At 43.8% G+C, this 21,895-nt stretch overlaps 1 protein-coding gene across 1 annotated transcript in view; it reads left to right on the top strand.

Annotated features, from left to right (window-relative positions):
• The window catches only part of fndc5a (fibronectin type III domain containing 5a), a gene marked incomplete at both ends in the record, with an annotated part of 136,519 nt that overhangs the window by 74,077 nt on the left and 40,547 nt on the right, over nucleotides 1–21,895 (top strand). Inside the window, 2 exons of the mRNA XM_084310497.1 lie at nucleotides 4,950–5,065; nucleotides 8,611–8,809. Coding sequence (XP_084166623.1) covers nucleotides 4,950–5,065; nucleotides 8,611–8,809 — 315 coding nt within the window. The remainder of the gene's footprint in view (nucleotides 1–4,949; nucleotides 5,066–8,610; nucleotides 8,810–21,895) is intronic.

Below are 21,895 nucleotides of genomic sequence, written 5' to 3'. Positions count from 1 at the left end.
GTCTGCCCGTCAGGAAGTCCAAGACCCACTGGCAGAGGTCATAGTTCAAGCCCAGGTCCCTGAGCTTGGCTATGAGTTTGGAGGGGACTATGGTATTGAATGCCGAGCTGTAGTCGATGAATAGCATTCTCACATAGTTCCTCCCACAGTGAACCTATTGTTGTTGCTAAAACATTTATGCATAAGATAAGATAAGATAAGATATTCCTTTATTGATCCCCCTGGGGAAATTCAGGCATCATAGCAGCATGGGGGAAGGGGGGGGGGGGGGTACAGGTAGTAAAAACAACACAAGCAGTGTAAACAAATAGGTCAATATAATTTACTATCTAACTAGCTGAAAAAAATATTCACAGTATTCACAGTGTCACATAAGGTAGTGTTATAATTTACTATCTACTGAAATATACATTATTCACAGTATCACAGTATCCACTGAAATATACATTATTCACAGTATCACAGTATCCACATAGGGTGCAGTATGCCTAAGGTAGTGTTATTGTCCTCCTTGGGTTCCTATTAGTCCCAGATAAATGTCTGGCAGCAGTCGCTGCCCTCTGTTGTGGAGCCTGGAGGCCACTAGTCGCTGCACTGTTGTGGAGCCTGATGGCCGCTGGTATGAAGGACTGTCCGAGGCGGTTAGTTGAGTGTCGGGGGGGGGTATGAGTCTGTGGCTGAACGAGCTTCTCATCTTGACTAGCTCATCGTAGAGGGGGTGGTAGGGGTTCTCCATGATGTCAGCCAGCTTCCTTCTCATCCCCCTCTCTGCCATCACCTCTAGTCTAGGTAGCTCGACTCCCACCACAGAGCTAGCTTTCCTCACCAGCTTGTTGAGCTTGTTGGTGTCCCTCGAGTTGATGTAGCCTCCCCAGCATGCCACAGCATAGAAGAGGACGCTGGCCACTACAGACTGGTAAAAAGACTGCAGCAGTCTATTGCACACGTTGAAGGACCTGAGTCTCCTCAGGAAGAACAGCCTGCTCTGTCCCTTCCTGTAGAGGGCCTCTGTGTTATCCGACCAGTCCAGTTTATTGTTCAGGTGTACCCCAAGGAACTTATATGAGTCCACCACCTCCACCTCCACCCCTCGGATGGTGATGGGAATCGGGGGGGGCCTCTTCTTGCCCCTCCGGAAGTCCACCACCAGCTCCTTGGTCTTACTGGTGTTGAGTTGGAGGTGGTTGCTGTCGCTCCACCCCACAAAGCTCTCCACCAGGGCTCTGTACTCCTCCTCATCATCGTCGGTGATGTAGCTTACGATGGAGGAGTCGTCTGAGAACTTCTGCAGGTGGCACCCGCTTGAGTTGCGGCAGAAGTCTGAGGTATAGAGGGTGAAGAGGAAGGGTGACAGCACAGTTCCTTGGGGGGCGCCGGTGTTGCTCACCAGTACGGCATGAATTAATTCCCAACATTGTCCACTGAAATAAGCTCTGCCCCTTTGTGCTTGGAACCTATGCTTTCTATCACCCTTCCTATGCTTCCTAACATGCTTATTATGCTTCTTATCACCCTTCCTATGCTTCCTAACATGCTTCTTATTCTTCTTATCACCCTTCCTATGCCCACCTAGCGTTAGCATACTAATGCTAATGACTATAATTGGAGAGCGGTCAGTATGTTTGTCTGTCTGTTTGTTAGCCTCAGCTTGCATTAGCAGAGCAGTCAGTGTTTCTGTGTTTGTCTGTGTGCCGCCTGGTGGAGATCTCCCCCATCAACCGTGTGTGTGTGTGTGTGTGTGTGTGTGTGTGTGTGTGTGTGTGTGTGTGTGTGTGTGTGTGTGTGTGTGTGTGTGTGTGTGTGTGTGTGTGTGTGTGTGTGTGTGTGTGTGTGTGCGTGCGTGTGTGTGCGTGTGTGCGTGTGCGTGTGTGTGTGAGAGAGAGATAGAGAGAGAGAGAATGTTTCATCTAATCACTGTTGTAGGCTCCAGACTGAGCAGTGTGGAATAGATTAATAGTGAACCTTCCTACGCAGAAGCTAAGGCCTGTGTAAAACATGTGAAAACACACACACACACGCATTACAGTGAAACAAATCATTACTCTCAAATCATGTACCATGTGACCTTAATTAAACTGTAGGTGTACGCTGAACTTGAAATATGGCACCCTGCTGAAAACACACGCGCTCATACACACATGCATGCATACACACTTGAATTACATAGTGAAACGAATCATTACTTGCAAATCATGTACCCTGTGACCTTGATTAAACTGTAGTTGTATGTTAAACTTTAAATATGACACACACACACACACACACACACATACACACATACACACACACAGCTAACCAACACCCATTATACATCCCAGAAGGGTCACGTGAGGGTCTTCTTGATATTTTAATGGTGAAAAATTCAGCAGTTAAATCCGAGCAGTAGAGAATCCTTCATTCTCTTCAGTCAATTCCATTTGTATTGCGTGGCTCATATAACCATTCACAATCCCACCAAATTCACCAGAATATTGAAGCAGGGCCGGTCATGACACACCTAGCTGTATAGAGAGAAGTGAGCAGAGACCGTTAATGACCACCTCACCTTAATTACTATGATCTATCTGTACCCATGGCTCTTGTACTGTATTGTACTAGCTATGATCTATCTGTACCCAAGACACTTGTACTGTATTGTACTAGCTATGATATATCTGTAGATTCTGTACCCAAGGCTATTGTATTGTAATAACTATGATCTATCTGTACCCAATGCTCTTGTACTCTATTGTAGTATGTTGTGGAATATTTAACCCTCGAGTCACCCTTGTCGCAGTTCTGGTCAAAAAGCCTTTTTTTTTTATATATACATGTGTTAAGGATAGCGTTGGCTAGATTTTATGTATATGCCAAAAAAGTTGCTCAGTATCACATATTGGACTCACATTACAATAATCCATGTTTGTTTTTTTAAAACAATCACTATTAAGCGCGTGAACAACAAGTGTCACACCTTTCACCCTAGTCGCAGAACTGGACAGGTTAGGGTTAGGGGGTTAGGGTTAGAGTTAGGGTTAGGGTAACCCTAGGGTTACAGGCGGCACGGTGGTGTAGTGGTTAACACTGTCGCCTCACAGCAAGAAGGTCCAGGGTTCGATTCCCGCTTGGGGACCAGGTTTCCATGATGCCAGGTACCCAGGTGAGGTATCTCCCGGGCCTTTCTGTGGAGTTTGCATGTTCTCCCCGTGCTCGCAAGGGTTCCCCCCCGATAAGATAAACCCAATGGAAAAACATGCACAACAACAGGTCGCTAACGCTGTGGCGTCCTTGACGAAGACGGACAGGAGCACTTGGATTGGTCCCCTGGCACGGCTCACGTTGACGCCTGTCTGCTCCCGGCTGCCCTTGGGGGGGAAGGACGACGGGATGGGTTAATTGCAGAGACGAATCGCATCGGCGATCCTACAGAGACAATGCATACGTGTGTGTTCCGGTGTGTGTGTGTTGAGGATAATTGCATGCCAATTAAAGACCTCTGAGCAGGTCCTGCATTATTATTATTAACCCTAACCCCCTAACCCTAACCCCAACCCTAACCCTAACCTAAGAAATGGTTAAAATCCTGAAAATGAATAAATATTCGATATGTATGGTGAGGACTGAAGTTAATAATGATATTCATGAAAGAAAATTGGAACAATACATGAAAAAGATATGTTTTACTGAGATCGCAGTTTCGGTCACTAGAGAGACAGCTAGTGGGTTTTTTGAAGGTTGACTCGAGGGGTAAATGAGCCATGACAGTAAGCTGTAGGAATTCAGATTGAGTCAGTTTGTATAAAAATATAGAACATAGTTTAATATCTGCTTCCAGAGATCAGTTTATCATCAGAAACACACAAGCGTCTGACCAGAAAGTGACAAAGAGCTCTTGGTCAGACACACATTAAATGCATAATCGATATGACGTACATGAGATACCAGATATGACAGAAAAGGTAAACAAAATATGCCCTAGTGAGAGAATGAAATAACAAAGACGGCTAGGGCTTATGTTATGGCTCCACACTAGTGAAGAGATAGGCCAAATGTCATCTCCTAACCTTGGTCGTTGTTAAAGAGACACTGTCTGTAGCCTGTAGCCTAGTGTCTGGGCTGTAGCTAGTTTACTAGTTGATCATATTAACTAGTCAAAAGCTGTACAGAGATTTAACACAGATGGACATAGATAACATTTCCCTCAGCTTCCTCTCTCTGGAGCAGTGGGCCTCAGCTTCCTCTCTCTGGAGCAGTGGGTCAGCTGGGCTCAGCCCACTCTGGTTCTGGATCAGTAGGGCCGGTGGACATTGGTTTGGCATTGAGATGGGAGGACCCCCTTGAGAAGCCACAAATGAGGGGTACATAGGTGTACGTGGGAGAGAGAGAGAGAGAGAGATGTTAGATCTGTATTTATCTGTAACCATGGCGCTTGTATTGTATTGCATTGTACTAGCTATGATCTATCTGTACCCAAGGCTCTTGTATTGCATTGTACGTGTTGTTTTTATTTCCCCATATACTCTTGTCATTGATTCCACCGTACGTAATGGATTCCTTCGGGCCCTTGTTTGTGCGGCTGAACTGAACACGGCACCGGCACACGGCACGCTGGTGGCCATTTCCACACCTTATTTTGAGACTGAAGAGAGCCTCAGAACACTGTGGAATAATGATCCCCCCCCCCCTCAAACAATCTCCCAGACATGTTCCAACCCCCCCCCCCCCCATTCTTGTTATTCCCCCAAACCTCTCCAATCTGTCTACCCTCCCCCATTTATCCACCTTTTGTATCTCACCTGATACTCCCTTCTAACTCACCCACCCACCCTCCTGGCCCCCCTCCAACCCAACACCTAGCCCGATCTACCCATAATCCCTTTCTCTCTGTCTTTATTTTGTCTCTCTCTCTCTCTCTCTCTCTCTCTTCTCTCTCTCTCTCTCTCTCTCTCTCTCTCTCTCTCTGTCTACAGACAGTCTGGCGGCTCCAGTCAATGTGACCATCAAGGCGCTGAAGGGCAACTCCGCCGTGGTCACATGGGACATCCCCGAGGGGGACCCCGTCATCGGCTTCGCCATCACACAGCAGGTGGGCCCCCGGGAGCACACACACACAGACACGCACACACACACACACACACACGCACACACACACAGACACAGAGACACAAGCACACACACACAAACTCACAGACATAAAAAACACACACACACACAATAGTATAGATAATAGAAAATATACACCCTGATACAGTAAACAGATAACTGCACATATACGCACATCCCACCATTAACAACTGTACAGTCTTCCCCTCCCCTCAGGTTAAGAGTTTGGGTGTCATCCTGTCATTCACACTGTCATTCAAATCCCACATAAATAACATCACACGGTCCGCTTACTTCCACCTACGCAACATAAATTGTCTCCGCCCCTCACTTACACCCACCAGCACCGCTATTCTTGTTCACGCCCTGGTCACATCCCGCCTGGATTACTGTAACTCCCTCCTCATTGGTCTCCCACACAAGTACCTCTATAAACTCCAACTGGTCGAAAACTCAGCCGCCCGAATTATCACTAGAACTCCCTCCACCAACCACATCACTCCTGTTCTCCACCAACTTCACTGGCTGCCTGTATTACTACTCACTTTCAAGGCCCTCCATAACCTAGCCCCTCCTTATCTCACAGAACTTCTCGCCTCTGGAATTCCCTACCACAAGACATCTGTGAAATAGATAACCCCCCCACCTTTGTTTCCCATCTCAAAACACATCTGTTCATTCTGGCATATTCACTTTAATTTTAAGTTTATTATAACTGCTCCCCTATGTAACTATGTAACTCTGTAATACTGTGTTTTTACTGTGTGTAATTGTATTTGTTTTTAACCCTGTACAGCGACCTTGGGTGCTCAGAAAGGCGCCTTTAAATAAAATGCATTATTATTATTATTATTATTAATATTATTATTATTATTATTATTATTATTATTATTATTATTATTATTATTATTATTATTATTATTATTATTATTATTATTATTATTATTATTATTATTATGTATTATTATTATTATTATTATGTATTATTATTATTATTATTATTATTATTATTATTATTATTATTATTATTATTATTATTATTATTATTATTATTATTATTATTATTATCCTGTAGATAATGTACACACAGATTTACAAATACAATATATACATGTATTTCAGCATGGATTGTCTGTAAACTTTAATACATGGCAGTTTGGTTTGTTAGAACAGACTGTAATCTTCACTTGCTTATGGCAGATCAATCAGCATGGATTGTCTGTAAACTTTCACTTGCTTATGGCAGATCAATCAGCATGGATTGTCTGTAAACTTTATGCATTGTTGTCACTTGCCATATCTTGCTATGCTCGCTCATGCCTGTATTTTTTATGTCCGTTCTATTTTATAATTTTTATTTTATTTTATTTTATTTTTATTTTACTATTTTTAAACTGAATCATTTTAAACTATTTTTACTATTTGTGTTACTGAAAACTGTAAGCGGAGAGCCTATTGGGATGCTAGATCCTAATGTGAAACACTGTGATTCTACCTGTCTATCTTTTTATGCTCGCTTATGCCTGTATTTTTTACTGTTGTGAAGCACTTTGAACTGCAACCTCTGTATGAAAAGTGCTATACAAATAAAGTTATTATTATTATTATTTACAGTATACCAGAACACAAACACATACATACATACATACATACATACATACATACATACATACATACATACATACATACATACATACATACATACATACATACATACATACATACATACATACATACATACATACATACATACATACATACATACATACATACATACATACATACATACAAACACACACACACACAAACTCACAGACATATACACACACACACACACACACACACACACACACACACACACACACACACACACACACACACACACAATAGAATAGATAATAGAAAAGATACCCACAGATACATGCACATTATACGCACATCCTGTAGAGATTATATACACACACATTTACAAATACAATATATACATGTATTTACAGTATACCAGAACACAAACACACACACACATCTCACTCTCGCCAGGCCGATCACACACACACACACACACGCACACATACATACATATTGTATACAAACGGATGTACAAATACATAATTAACTATACACATGTGGAATAATGAACCCCTCCCCCCTCAAACAATCTCCCAGTCATGTTACCCCCCCCCCCCCATTCTTGTTATTCCCCCCACACCTCTCCAATCTGTCTACCCTCCCCCATTCATAATCCACCTTTTGTCTCTCACCTGATACCCCCCCCCCCACCTTCTAACTCCCCCCTCCCCCCTTCTGGCCCCCCTCCAACCCAATACATAGCCCGTATCCACAATCCCTTTCTCTCTACTATAAAGGTTTAAGTGGATTCTAGAGCTATTTGGAGTGATACTAGGCCTCGTCACTCCTGGAGTCATCCAGCAATAACTCTCGACCTATTTTGTACTTGATATTCTGTTTGAGCTAAATAAACCTGTGTTCTACATCTGACTGAGTACATCCTTACTCATGGTAAATTCCTCCACACACACATGCACAAATACACACACACACACACACACACACACACACACACACACACACACACACACACACACACACACACACACACTTATCCACTCATACTAGTACACTAGTCAAACACACACACACACACCTAGGAGATTAATTAGTATCTGTCTCCACTTGTTTGCTGTCCTGTCTGGGTCTCGCTGTTGCGTCCCGGTCTCAGTATGAGGCTGTTGGTGTGTGAAGATGGTTTCATGGGGTCTTATCGCCAGAATCATCCAAATGGATCAGTCATCTCCTCTCTGACAGCAGCGGTACGGCGCCGTGTGACAGGGGAAACGTGATCTCATTTCCTGCCGGCGTGCATGTGTGCACGGCACGCGCACAAACACACAAAGTCTCTCTCAAACATGTACGCTCAAGCTATCCAGCACAAACCGTGATGATTTCACATGCTCTCTCTCTCTCTCTCTCTCTGAATTGATTGATTGAAAAACTTTATTAACAGATTGCAGAATGGGTACAATACAGTGTGTAATATTATCCTTTTAGCGATGGTAGTCATATTTAATCATATTATCAACTCTCTTTATAATTCAAAACAATGATACCTGATAGGTCAGTGATTTCTTTGCTACATATTAATATCAATTGCGATCTCTCTCTTCAATGCACTCAAGGCCACTATCCACCGCCAGTATGCATTCACTGAGCCCACACTACAAGTCCCAGAGGGCTTTGCTGAAAGCCCCGTCTACCAGCCATTTCTTCTCCCCCCTGCATTGTACAAACTTCAGCACTGCTCTCCCTGTCTGGCTACTATTAAAGAAGAACACGGAAGTAAACTACAGTGATGCATTATGTATGCAGTGCCTTGTGCCTGTCTGTGAAACAAGATATATTTCATGTGTAACTTATAAGTAGATTGATAGAATAGGTCTGAGGACACAAGGTATTTTGCGTCGTGTGGACATAGCTAACTAAAGTCCTCCTGTGTGCCGCTCTCGACAGAAGAAAGACGTGCGCATGCTGCGTTTCATCCAGGAGGTCAACACCACCACACGCTCCTGTGCATTATGGGACTTGGAGGAAGAGACGGACTACATTGTGCACGTCCAGTCCATCAGCATGACCGGGCCCAGCCCGCTCAGCGAACCACTGCGCTTCCGCACGCCCAAAGAGGCCGAGACACAGGCCTCCAAGAGTAAAGGTAACCAATACACACACACATGCACATTGGACACTTTATGAAATATACAGACACACATGCGTATTCACACACACACATGAACTTGTATTTCTATACTTGTGAAACCATTCCATTGACAACATTCATTCCCTAGGACCTAAACCTAATCTTAAAAGAACACACAAACATTATGGGAAATGCGCTTACCGTCTTCTCCAGAGTCAGACAAGAAGATAGATACCAATTTCCTCTATGTGCGTTCAGTAGAAAGCTGAATGAATGAATGAATGAATGAATGAATGAATGAATTAATTAATTAATGAATGAAAACTTTATTTAACAGATTGCAGAATGGGTACAATACAGTACGGCTCAATACACACAATTGTTAAGGGGATGCAGACCAGAGAAAGACGTTTGTCTTGTTTACATCAGGGTCCCCCATTTTCATTCATAAAAACGCAGCTACCCGGCTGTAAGCTGGCTGCAATGGATGCGGATATGGATAGGCTAGGCTAGTTTGCAGCAGGATAGCTTTCTACTGAACGCACAGAGAGGAAATTGGTATCTATCTTTTTGTCTGACTCTGGAGAAGATGGTAAGCGCGTCTCCCATAATGTTGGCGTGTTCCAAATTGTCCTGACTTCCCCAAAGCGTCCTCACTTCTTATGTCCCGAACTCAACCTCATTCTCAAGTACAGTAATACAAGCACACACACATACGCACAAGTTCACACACACACACACAGAAAAGTTCCAAAGTAATTCTCTCCCCCGCGGTCCCCCACTCACTTCAAGACAGTGAGTACAGCAGGCTATTTGGCCTGTTGACAATTTCTTCATTGATTTGGTCCATAGGCCAATAAAAAATCAATGGGGACGCAAAGCGTGAAATGAAGTTTCACAACAGAATGCTCCCGACGCTCGCCCTCACTGACCACAACTCATGAATACAGCAGCCAGGGTGCACGCGTCATTATGTATTGATGTGCCTCCCAAGGCCCTCCTCCTGATTTCTCCACGGTAAGGGAGGATGGGGGAGGGGGATTTGTTAGGAGTGCAGAGGGGCTACAGTGTTGAGGCCTGTGGATGGAGGCAAATCGATGTGCTTTTGGCTGGGGCCTTCCCCTCTCTTTCTCTCATTTACACCCACCTGTCCGGCTGGGACCCATCACTCACTCTGAAAGGGCAGAGACAGGAGGAGGTCTGTAACACTTCTGTTAGAGTGGTGGAGACAGGAGGAGGTCTGTAACACTTCTGTTAGAGTGGTGGAGACAGGAGGAGGTCTGTATAACTTCTGTTAGAGTGGTGGAGACAGGAGGAGGTCTGTATAACTTCTGTTAGAGTGGTGGAGACAGGAGGAGGTCTGTAACACTTCTGTTAGAGTGGTGGAGACAGGAGGAGGTCTGTAACACTTCTGTTAGAGTGGTGGAGACAGGAGGAGGTCTGTAACACTTCTGTCAGAGTGGTGGAGACAGGAGGAGGTCTGTAACACTTCTGTTAGAGTGGTGGAGACAGGAGGAGGTCTGTATAACTTCTGTTAGAGTGGAGACAGGAGGAGGTCTGTATAACTTCTGTTAGAGTGGTGGAGACAGGAGGTCTGTATAACTTCTGTTAGAGTAGTGGAGACAGGAGGAGGTCTGTATAACTTCTGTTAGAGTGGAGACAGGAGGAGGTCTGTATAACTTCTGTTAGAGTGGTGGAGACAGGAGGAGGTCTGTATAACTTCTGTTAGAGTGGAGACAGGAGGTCTGTATAACTTCTGTTAGAGTGGTGGAGACAGGAGGTCTGTATAACTTCTGTTAGAGTGGAGACAGGAGGAGGTCTGTATAACTTCTGTTAGAGTGGTGGAGACAGGAGGAGGTCTGTATAACTTCTGTTAGAGTGGTGGAGACAGGAGGAGGTCTGTATAACTTCTGTTAGAGTGGTGGAGACAGGAGGAGGTCTGTATAACTTCTGTTAGAGTGGTGGAGACAGGAGGAGGTCTGTATAACTTCTGTTAGAGTGGTGGAGACAGGAGGAGGTCTGTATAACTTCTGTTAGAGTGGTGGAGACAGGAGGAGGTCTGTATAACTTCTGTTAGAGTGGTGGAGACAGGAGGAGGTCTGTATAACTTCTGTTAGAGTGGAGACAGGAGGAGGTCTGTATAACTTCTGTTAGAGTGGTGGAGACAGGAGGAGGTCTGTATAACTTCTGTTAGAGTGGTGGAGACAGGAGGAGGTCTGTATAACTTCTGTTAGAGTGGAGACAGGAGGAGGTCTGTATAACTTCTGTTAGAGTGGTGGAGACAGGAGGAGGTCTGTAACACTTCTGTTAGAGTGGTGGAGACAGGAGGAGGTCTGTATAACTTCTGTTAGAGTGGTGGAGACAGGAGGAGGTCTGTATAACTTCTGTTAGAGTGGTGGAGACAGGAGGAGGTCTGTATAACTTCTGTTAGAGTGGTGGAGACAGGAGGAGGTCTGTATAACTTCTGTTAGAGTAGTGGAGACAGGAGGAGGTCTGTATAACTTCTGTTAGAGTGGTGGAGACAGGAGGTCTGTATAACTTCTGTTAGAGTGGAGACAGGAGGAGGTCTGTATAACTTCTGTTAGAGTGGAGACAGGAGGAGGTCTGTATAACTTCTGTTAGAGTGGTGGAGACAGGAGGAGGTCTGTATAACTTCTGTTAGAGTGGAGACAGGAGGTCTGTATAACTTCTGTTAGAGTGGTGGAGACAGGAGGAGGTCTGTATAACTTCTGTTAGAGTGGAGGAGACATGAGGAGGTCTGTATAACTTCTGTTAGAGTGGTGGAGACAGGAGGAGGTCTGTATAACTTCTGTTAGAGTGGTGGAGACAGGAGGAGGTCTGTATAACTTCTGTTAGAGTGGTGGAGACAGGAGGTCTGTATAACTTCTGTTAGAGTGGTGGAGACAGGAGGAGGTCTGTATAACTTCTGTTAGAGTAGTGGAGACAGGAGGAGGTCTGTAACACTTCTGTTAGAGTGGTGGAGACAGGAGGAGGTCTGTATAACTTCTGTTAGAGTGGAGACAGGAGGAGGTCTGTAACACTTCTGTTAGAGTGGTGGAGACATGAGGAGGTCTGTATAACTTCTGTTAGAGTGGTGGAGACAGGAGGAGGTCTGTATAACTTCTGTTAGAGTGGTGGAGACAGGAGGAGGTCTGTATAACTTCTGTTAGAGTGGTGGAGACAGGAGGAGGTCTGTATAACTTCTGTTAGAGTGGTGGAGACAGGAGGAGGTCTGTATAACTTCTGTTAGAGTGGAGGAGACAGGAGGAGGTCTGTATAACTTCTGTTAGAGTGGTGGAGACAGGAGGAGGTCTGTATAACTTCTGTTAGAGTGGAGGAGACAGGAGGAGGTCTGTATAACTTCTGTTAGAGTGGTGGAGACAGGAGGAGGTCTGTATAACTTCTGTTAGAGTGGTGGAGACAGGAGGAGGTCTGTATAACTTCTGTTAGAGTGGTGGAGACAGGAGGAGGTCTGTATAACTTCTGTTAGAGTGGAGACAGGAGGTCTGTATAACTTCTGTTAGAGTGGAGGAGACAGGAGGAGGTCTGTATAACTTCTGTTAGAGTGGAGACAGGAGGTCTGTATAACTTCTGTTAGAGTGGTGGAGACAGGAGGAGGTCTGTAACACTTCTGTTAGAGTGGTGGAGACAGGAGAAGGTCTGTATAACTTCTGTTAGAGTGGTGGAGACAGGAGGAGGTCTGTATAACTTCTGTTAGAGTGGTGGAGACAGGAGGAGGTCTGTATAACTTCTGTTAGAGTGGTGGAGACAGGAGGAGGTCTGTAACACTTCTGTTAGAGTGGTGGAGACAGGAGAAGGTCTGTATAACTTCTGTTAGAGTGGTGGAGACAGGAGGAGGTCTGTATAACTTCTGTTAGAGTGGTGGAGACAGGAGGAGGTCTGTATAACTTCTGTTAGAGTGGTGGAGACAGGAGGAGGTCTGTATAACTTCTGTTAGAGTGGTGGAGACAGGAGGAGGTCTGTATAACTTCTGTTAGAGTGGTGGAGACAGGAGGAGGTCTGTATAACTTCTGTTAGAGTGGTGGAGACAGGAGGTCTGTATAACTTCTGTTAGAGTGGTGGAGACAGGAGGTCTGTATAACTTCTGTTAGAGTGGTGGAGACAGGAGGAGGTCTGTATAACTTCTGTTAGAGTGGTGGAGACAGGAGGAGGTCTGTATAACTTCTGTTAGAGTGGAGACAGGAGGATGTCTGTATAACTTCTGTTAGAGTGGTGGAGACAGGAGGAGGTCTGTAACACTTTTGTTAGAGTGGTGGAGACAGGAGGAGGTCTGTATAACTTCTGTTAGAGTGGTGGAGACAGGAGGAGGTCTGTATAACTTCCGTTAGAGTGGTGGAGACAGGAGGAGGTCTGTATAACTTCTGTTAGAGTGGTGGAGACAGGAGGAGGTCTGTATAACTTCTGTTAGAGTGGTGGAGACAGGAGGAGGTCTGTATAACTTCTGTTAGAGTGGTGGAGACAGGAGGAGGTCTGTATAACTTCTGTTAGAGTGGTGGAGACAGGAGGAGGTCTGTAACACTTCTGTTAGAGTGGTGGAGACAGGAGGAGGTCTGTATAACTTCTGTTAGAGTGGTGGAGACAGGAGGAGGTCTGTATAACTTCTGTTAGAGTGGTGGAGACAGGAGGAGGTCTGTATAACTTCTGTTAGAGTGGAGACAGGAGGAGGTCTGTATAACTTCTGTTAGAGTGGAGACAGGAGGAGGTCTGTATAACTTCTGTTAGAGTGGTGGAGACAGGAGGTCTGTATAACTTCTGTTAGAGTGGTGGAGACAGGAGGAGGTCTGTATAACTTCTGTTAGAGTGGTGGAGACAGGAGGAGGTCTGTATAACTTCTGTTAGAGTGGTGGAGACAGGAGGAGGTCTGTATAACTTCTGTTAGAGTGGTGGAGACAGGAGGAGGTCTGTATAACTTCTGTTAGAGTGGTGGAGACAGGAGGAGGTCTGTATAACTTCTGTTAGAGTGGTGGAGACAGGAGGAGGTCTGTATAACTTCTGTTAGAGTGGTGGAGACAGGAGGAGGTCTGTATAACTTCTGTTAGAGTAGTGGAGACAGGAGGAGGTCTGTAACACTTCTGTTAGAGTGGTGGAGACAGGAGGAGGTCTGTATAACTTCTGTTAGAGTGGTGGAGACAGGAGGAGGTCTGTAACACTTCTGTTAGAGTGGAGACAGGAGGAGGTCTGTATAACTTCTGTTAGAGTGGAGGAGACAGGAGGAGGTCTGTAACACTTCTGTTAGAGTGGTGGAGACAGGAGGAGGTCTGTATAACTTCTGTTAGAGTGGTGGAGACAGGAGGAGGTCTGTAACACTTCTGTTAGAGTGGTGGAGACAGGAGGAGGTCTGTATAACTTCTGTTAGAGTGGTGGAGACAGGAGGAGGTCTGTATAACTTCTGTTAGAGTGGAGACAGGAGGAGGTCTGTATAACTTCTGTTAGAGTGGTGGAGACAGGAGGAGGTCTGTATAACTTCTGTTAGAGTGGTGGAGACAGGAGAAGGTCTGTAGAGCGGCTGATGAGGCTGATGAGTTTATTTGATGTTGCCGACAGGCAGCAGTGGCGCCAGAGAATTGTGATTAGGGGAGCTACGGGGGGGCTGGATTGTTTATAGCAGGTGCTAATGAATTTTAATGCAACAAACAATAACAAACTAAATAACGGCATTCAATCATTCCGGGCTAATATAGGCTACATAATTGAAAATGCATGTTACTAAATGTTTAGCGTTATACACCAATGCAAGCACAATTCATTCCGTGAATTTAGAATGAACAAATCAAATGCATACAAAAAGTGTATGACAACAAGCACGAACAAACAATCACAATCCATATCATAGTCACCACAGAAAGAATCTGTGGATTTACAAAATGCTGTGAACATATAGGCGCAGATTTATGTTTCTGTCGGTGGGTGCTCAAAATGCCCCACGCCCAAGATAAACCGTATGCAATAGCCATAGCCTGGAGTCAAACGCACACATTTCAGCACTATAGGAAATGAACAGCGACTGACACACACGCGCGCGTGCACGCACACATGCATGCACACACACACACACACACATGTAGAATTGTCGCTGCTAGAACACCCATTAAAAAAACGCAGCATGCCAGTAACAAGCCAAACAAGTTATAATATTGTTACCCACGGAAAGAAATGACTGTAGCACTGGCTAGAGTTGAATATGGTAATGCAGAGAAATCTTACGCTACTGTGGAAACAGGAATACACCACTCCCGCTAGCTAGCAGCTGCCTGCCAGCTGTAGCTAGCCAGAGGCACACAGCACATAAGAAGTAGCCTATTTTCAGCTCGCAACACTAACTTACAATATTAATGCAGCTAGTTCATACAGTCTTTCTGAGCTTCAAAAAGAAAACATTCACTCACAAAACAAATCGTAGCTAATGTTACAGAAGACATTTCCTGTTTAGCTGACAGAGTTGGCTACAGGCTGCATTGTGGAGTCACTAGACATAAGAATGTCAAAGTCTTCTTAATCATAATGAATAAGTCATTTAAACCTGCATATCAACAAAGACTGGTACTCACCAGTCACAGGAGAACGATCTTCCTGTTGTTGGGATTTGCAGCGAACATGCATAACAGAAAGCAAGCAGCATCAACTGAGAGCGAGTATTCCAACCATGGGTATTGTTCGAACCAAGAGTTGATTGAGATCCAAATTTTCTAGTCGGGTAAGACTTTAATTGAGGACACCTCGGTCTCTCAGCTGGATCTTGGCTTAAATCCACAGGACCACCAGGTTTTTTGCCGCCAGTGACGGCAGCTATGGCAGTGTGTGCTAACGTTACCAAGTACCAACATCATCCACTCTCCCTCGTTTTTTTGCGATAACAAAAGTAAAGCGGTCCATAATTAGCTTTAAAACAAATTGTGCCACAAACGTATTGTATTTCACCTAACTTAATCGATGCAACACTTGTAAATTGTAACTGTTACTAGTAGAGTGCTAGACGTTAACGTTATCATGCATCTGACGCATGCAATCACACTTGCAATGATACGAACCAACCAATCAAATCACACAACAAGCGGAAAACGGTCATCATCAGTTGCATAAATTAAAAATATGATTTCATAATTTTGTTTTGTTACATATAAGTCAGTTACTTAATATATTATATGCTGCACCATGCTAGCCCCCCCCCCCCCCCCCCCCCCCCGTTGCCGCTGCCGACAGGAGGGGCGGCGATAGTGTTGGTAATGTAACCAACTTGTATTGCTCTGCTCTGATTGGAGCATCCGTTTAATTATAATTTTTTTTTAAATATTTTTTAAATTTTACAGAACCTCTCTCTGTTGTGTGCGCCCCGCTGACCACTCAGTGAGTTGACCGTTGTGAGTGAAATATCTCCAAACCAATCAATGACTACACTTTGAGGGGCGACAGACAGTGGCTCGGGAGGTAGAGCAGTCGTCTGGCAATCCGGAGGTTCCCGGTTCAATTCCCGCTCCTCCCGGGCAGCGTGTCGATGTGTCCTTGAGCAAGACACTTAACCATTAATTGCTCCCGATGAGCAGGTTGCCTCCGCCGTCGGTGAGTGAATGGGTAAAATGTGAGTAACAAATTGTAAAGCGCTTTGGATAAAAGCACTATATAAAAAAGCAGCCATTTACCATTTACTTTGATTTGGGGGCGTGTTCCCCAGTGAAAGTGAAACCTATGATCAGAGTAGTCACTCTAAATATATCCTGTATTCATTCAGTCATTGGCCAACTTTGAGTGAATGAAACAGTGGAAATAAACTATCCCCCCCCCCCCCCCCCCATCAGGTCAAATGGTAGCTAAAACTCCGGCTCACTAGAATGACCCCCTGCAGTGGGGGAGAGAGGCTGCGTAGTTCACTAGGCGTGCAGAGTCAGGACAGAGAGCTCATAAGAAGTTCTCCCGTCTTCTCATACAGAGCATCCCACCAATGGAACTCAATTCCTCAAACAATTAGAGTGTCCACATCATACCATTCATTCAAGTGCAGGGGTAGGGAATGGCTCATTGAAAACCAGAACTGTCAACACTGAGGTGTCTGTGTGTGTATGTGTGTGTGTGGATATGGTGCGTCTGTCTATGTCTGGGTCTCTTAATATGTCATGATGTGCTCTGTCCTTGTGTCCATGACTGTATTGTGACCTGTATCCCTACTATGTGCTTTTGTTGTGTTTTTATTCTAATGTTATTTATCTTGATTTTATTCTGTTTTTATTGCTAACCCTTTTTTTACACAGGATTTTAGCCTGTACCTTCTGGCAGGGGGACTGCCAATGGAAATTAGCCTTTTGGCTCAAATTGGGTGCATTTACATCTGTAAAATGTTTTATTAATGTACACTGTCCCCCTTGAACAAATAAAGTAAACCTAACCTAACCTTTGAAGAGCTGTGTTTGTAAGGAATGTATTTAGAAAACCAATAGCTGGACAGGAATCAGATAGACACAAGTGATTTGTGTGTGTGTTTTACGGTTTGGTGTTTCCCATAAATAAATGGTTGCATCTTTTTTTTCTCTCTCTCTCTCTCTCTCTCTCTCTCTCTCTCTCTCTTTCTCTCTCTCTCTTATATATATATAATCTATTCCTGTCTTGCATTGGCTTTAAGTAGTATCTACCTACTGTAACATGGACACACACAAATACACACACACTCACGCATGCTCACATGCACACACACACACACACACACAAACACACACACACACACACACAAACAGATATATAGGTACCATACACAAGCACCCACATACACATACACACACACACACACACACACACACACACACACACACACACACACACACACACACACACACACACACACACACACACACACACACACACAGCAAGTGAGAGTGAGGGGGAGGTAATTTGAGTGACAATGGCTGGGATACGGCGACAACAGAAAGATCGTGTGTCAGGCTTCATTTCCCAACATTTGCGTGGGAGTTCTACTGCCAGTGTGAGAGTGTGGAGCCAAACGCAGTCTGTGAATATGAAGGCTTCTGAGTGCAGGTTGTTAGAGAACCAGGTGTTCTGTTCCCCCTCAGTGGCGCAACAGCACCTGGGCTCCTGGAGGGCCCGCCAGCCCTCTCCCATGAGTATATACAACATATACATATACACACACATTGAGGTGTTTGTGATTTTGGCTACTCAGCTGCTGACAAAGACCCCAATTTCCCTCAGGACAGATTGATGAAGTACCTACTGTGTGTGTGTGTATATATATATATATATATATATATATATATATATATATATATATATATATATATATATATATATATATATATATATATATATATATATATAGAAAGACTCTGTGTGTTTCATTAACTTTAATATATATAAAACACCTTGTCAGTTTAGTACGACACTGCTCTCTCTCTCTCTCTCTCTTGCTCTCCTCTCTAATTAGCTCAGCGACGGCGTTCACAAGTAAACCTTTTGATGACTAGAAAAGATGAACAGATGCACTTCATGTATTTGTGCTTTTAAATTTAAATTCAGATGACTCAGAGGATACAAGGTTGGTCCTTGAAGCCGCTCATGTAGGAATCCATTACACTGTAAAAAAAATAATGCTGGATCCTTTTTTTTTGTCTTCCTTTTTTCAACTAACGAGTAAGTCTTGTCGTAAATCTAACCAGTTGTAAGTAGGGATGTTCGATATTGGCTTTTTTACCGATACTGATATACCGATATTGTCCAACTCTTAATTTCCGATACCCCCCCCCCCCCCCCCCCCAAAAACTGAATAATTTCAGGTAATTAACATTACATGTCTCTTGTCGTGGAATTAACACAACATTATGCATACTTTTGACAATAGATAAAATCTGAATTTGTTCTTACTTGCTTGCCTGGGTAAATAAAGGTTAAATAAATGTAAAACAAATATTAATACAAATAATTTTGAAAACCGATACCGATAATTTCCGATATCACATTTGAATGCCAATATCGGTAGGCCGATAATATCGGACATCCCTAGTTGTAAGGGTTCTTCATTTCCTGGCCAGGCTTCGCCTGCTGCTCCCTCCTCCCCACCTCCCCATGGACTCCCTCCACCCATGAACAATATTCCTCCACTTATGAACAATACTCTGGCGCCATCCTGTGGCAGAGCGGTGGTGGTTCTTGAACTCTTGTCTCATGTCTTGGCTTCAGCCTGGCTCAATATCTTTTCTACTTCTTTTACCTCCTTAGTGTTTTTGCCTGTCTTTATGAGACTATTCTTTGTTTTTGTAGTTTGCCCTCTGCCGGACATTTTGCTGTGCCCTCGTTATTGTGTGCTCTAAGTAAAGCATTATACATTTACATTCAACCCTGGCTCCGTGTCTCGCTATTGCCTATTGCCTTCTCCTCGTCCTGTTCTGCACTTGGGTCCTCCGCCAACACAATTCCTAACACCAGTCTCATTACAGTCTCCCTTCTCAGTACTGCATAATTATGGTGTTGGACTAAAGGAAAATAATGACCGTATCTCTTTCATTCTTCACACGAGTTCAGACACACCTAGACTACTCAAAATGTATTGTACGAAAATGTATTAAAGCTGCAGTACCCGCCACATTTGATAAAATCCCTTTTTTTTTATGAAATTCCACTGACACCTTGTCAGTCTGAAGCCATAATCCATCAGTATGATCTGATTGATGTATAGATGTGTGCTGGAATTACACAGCTGTATAATATCAGAGATTTTAGGAGGTCACATTACCTTTCATTAAAGGGACTCAAAGTACTGTAATACTATATTTAATAATTTCGTATTTTAGGTTAGTGTAACATAAAAAATAAAAAAGCTGCACCATGTAGTTCTGAGAAGAAAAGATTAGCTACCTCTTCAATAACTAGCTACTTGAATATTGTTTATAATCTCGGCACAATTCCAAAAATATCACCCTTTGTGAACACAAAGTGAACCAGAGGTGTGCTTAGACTGAGGATGCTTTGTATGGTAAAGGTAGTGGGAGGGTAGCTGCACCACAGCCAAACACATCATTTCGAGTCTCAAACAGGGATCCAGTCTTTCTTTTGTAACACTTTATGTATTTAATACTAAAGATTACAAAAAAAAAAATTCAGAGGTTCGTTTCCCCCCAAAAATGACAGTACAGCTTTAAAAATAAATGTCTATCCTATTCATAGTTGCAGTTATACTCTACCGACAACATTGATTTTTCTCCTGGTAAACTAAAGCTTTATTATCTAATCTTATTTTATTTGACCTGACCTTTCTATCTAAAAATCAGTTGGAGAGATGTCCATAGGGAGGGAGAGAGGGAGGGACAGGAGACATGTCCATAGGGAGAGAGCGACGGACAGGGGACAATAGACAGACAAAGACCTTGGACAGGTGCCAAACAGCGTCTGTGCAGCTGTTACTTTTGGCTGCTGTGGTCCAGTGTTTTGTTAATATGACAGGCATCATGGATGCTGCGTAGGACGACCAAGGGCAGGTTCGCACTGACCATCCTCCACTGCTGCTCAGGCCTTCTGCCCGACCTCATCATCACTTAGAGAGAGAAGGGAAGAGCAGCCAAGAATATATCAGAGTTCCTCTTTTTCTGCCTTCTCCTTCATGGGTCTCTGCTTTGAAAGATCAAAGGAGCAGTCCAAGGTGAGGAAGCAAAGAAAGTTGTGCACAGACTAGAGACAGGGGGATCAGAAAGAGAGAGCGAGAGGGCAGGAGAGATGAGAAAGAGAAAGATGAGAGGAGAGAGAGGGGGGGTTCAAAAAGGAAAAATTCACAGAGGTGATAAGGCAAAATGTGAAATCCAGTCAGTGAGTTCAAAACAGAACACAATTATTCTCCACCGTGTGACTGACAAATTGCTCCTCGACGGGCACGAACGACTCACATGTGCACACACACACTACTGTATCTCTGAGCATGCACACACACGCATGCACACATAACAGGTTCTCAGGCAACAAGAAAAGGAGAATGTTGCTAACAAGGTACAATGTTAAGACATCCATGGGGGACCTTTGGATGTCTAGGCCAACAGGTAGCAACAGCAAATTGGATGTGTGTGTGGAATGAATGAATGAAAACGTTATTTAACAGATTGCAGAATGGGTACAATAGAGTATGGCTCAATACACACAATTGTTAAGGGATGCAGACCAGAGAAAGATGTTTGTCTTGTTTACATCAGGGTCCCCCATTTTCAATTGATAGTGACATTTATGACATACACAACTACACGACATCATGACATTTATGACATAGGGACATACATGACATACAGGTATATAGTACTGTTACATTTGTGACATATACGATATGCAAATATACAGTACTGTTACCCAGAGATCCTAACAGAAAATATATACATATGATGGGGAGGAGACTGTACATTAGGAGGGGGTGGGTGGGTGGGAGAAAATATATACATACGGTGGGGAGGAGACTGTCTACTAGGAGGGGGTGGGGGGGGGGGGTTGGACATTTACGGTGGCCAATTTCGAATTGCAGCCTCCCGTAGGTGCTCTTTAGCACATTTGCGAGCGATTAAACTATATCTTAAATTATGGCTATGTGTCTAATACACCCGTCGCTTATCAATGACTTGCTTGCAGTCAACATGTACGAAACGGATTGTTTTTTCATCAGTACATTTCCGTTTTATACCGTTTTGAATACGAGTATAGCTTTGGAGATTTTGGAGAATTCCAGAGAAATCCGCGATAATAGCCATTTACTGGAATACACAAAACATGTTGACATTTTCCGGCTGATTTATGAATCGTTTATGAATAAACGCTAGATTTTCGAGAGTATTTGTGTTCTTATGCACGATACAAAAGCGGGCTGAAAAATAATTTATTCGTGCCGTGCTCAGCGCCTAACGCCACACACACACGTTGTAAATGCTGTGAAAAACAACTCTGATTAACCCAAAACTGGTAACATAGATTCCTTACCTCAGATCAGATGTTCTGCAAAAAGATGAATCCAATTCCTGATCGCCATTCCAAATATTGATCGCGTTTATTGATCCAACGTTATAGTCCGAAACGCATAATCGAAAGCTGCTCCGAGCCTCGCCAGTGAATCTG

The sequence above is a fragment of the Notolepis coatsorum genome, assembly GCF_963971535.1.
Source record: "Notolepis coatsorum genome assembly, chromosome: 3".
Classification (NCBI taxonomy): domain Eukaryota; kingdom Metazoa; phylum Chordata; class Actinopteri; order Aulopiformes; family Paralepididae; genus Notolepis; species Notolepis coatsorum.
Note: the sequence above shows the minus strand (reverse complement) of the source record. Positions and strands in the feature narration are given on the sequence as shown.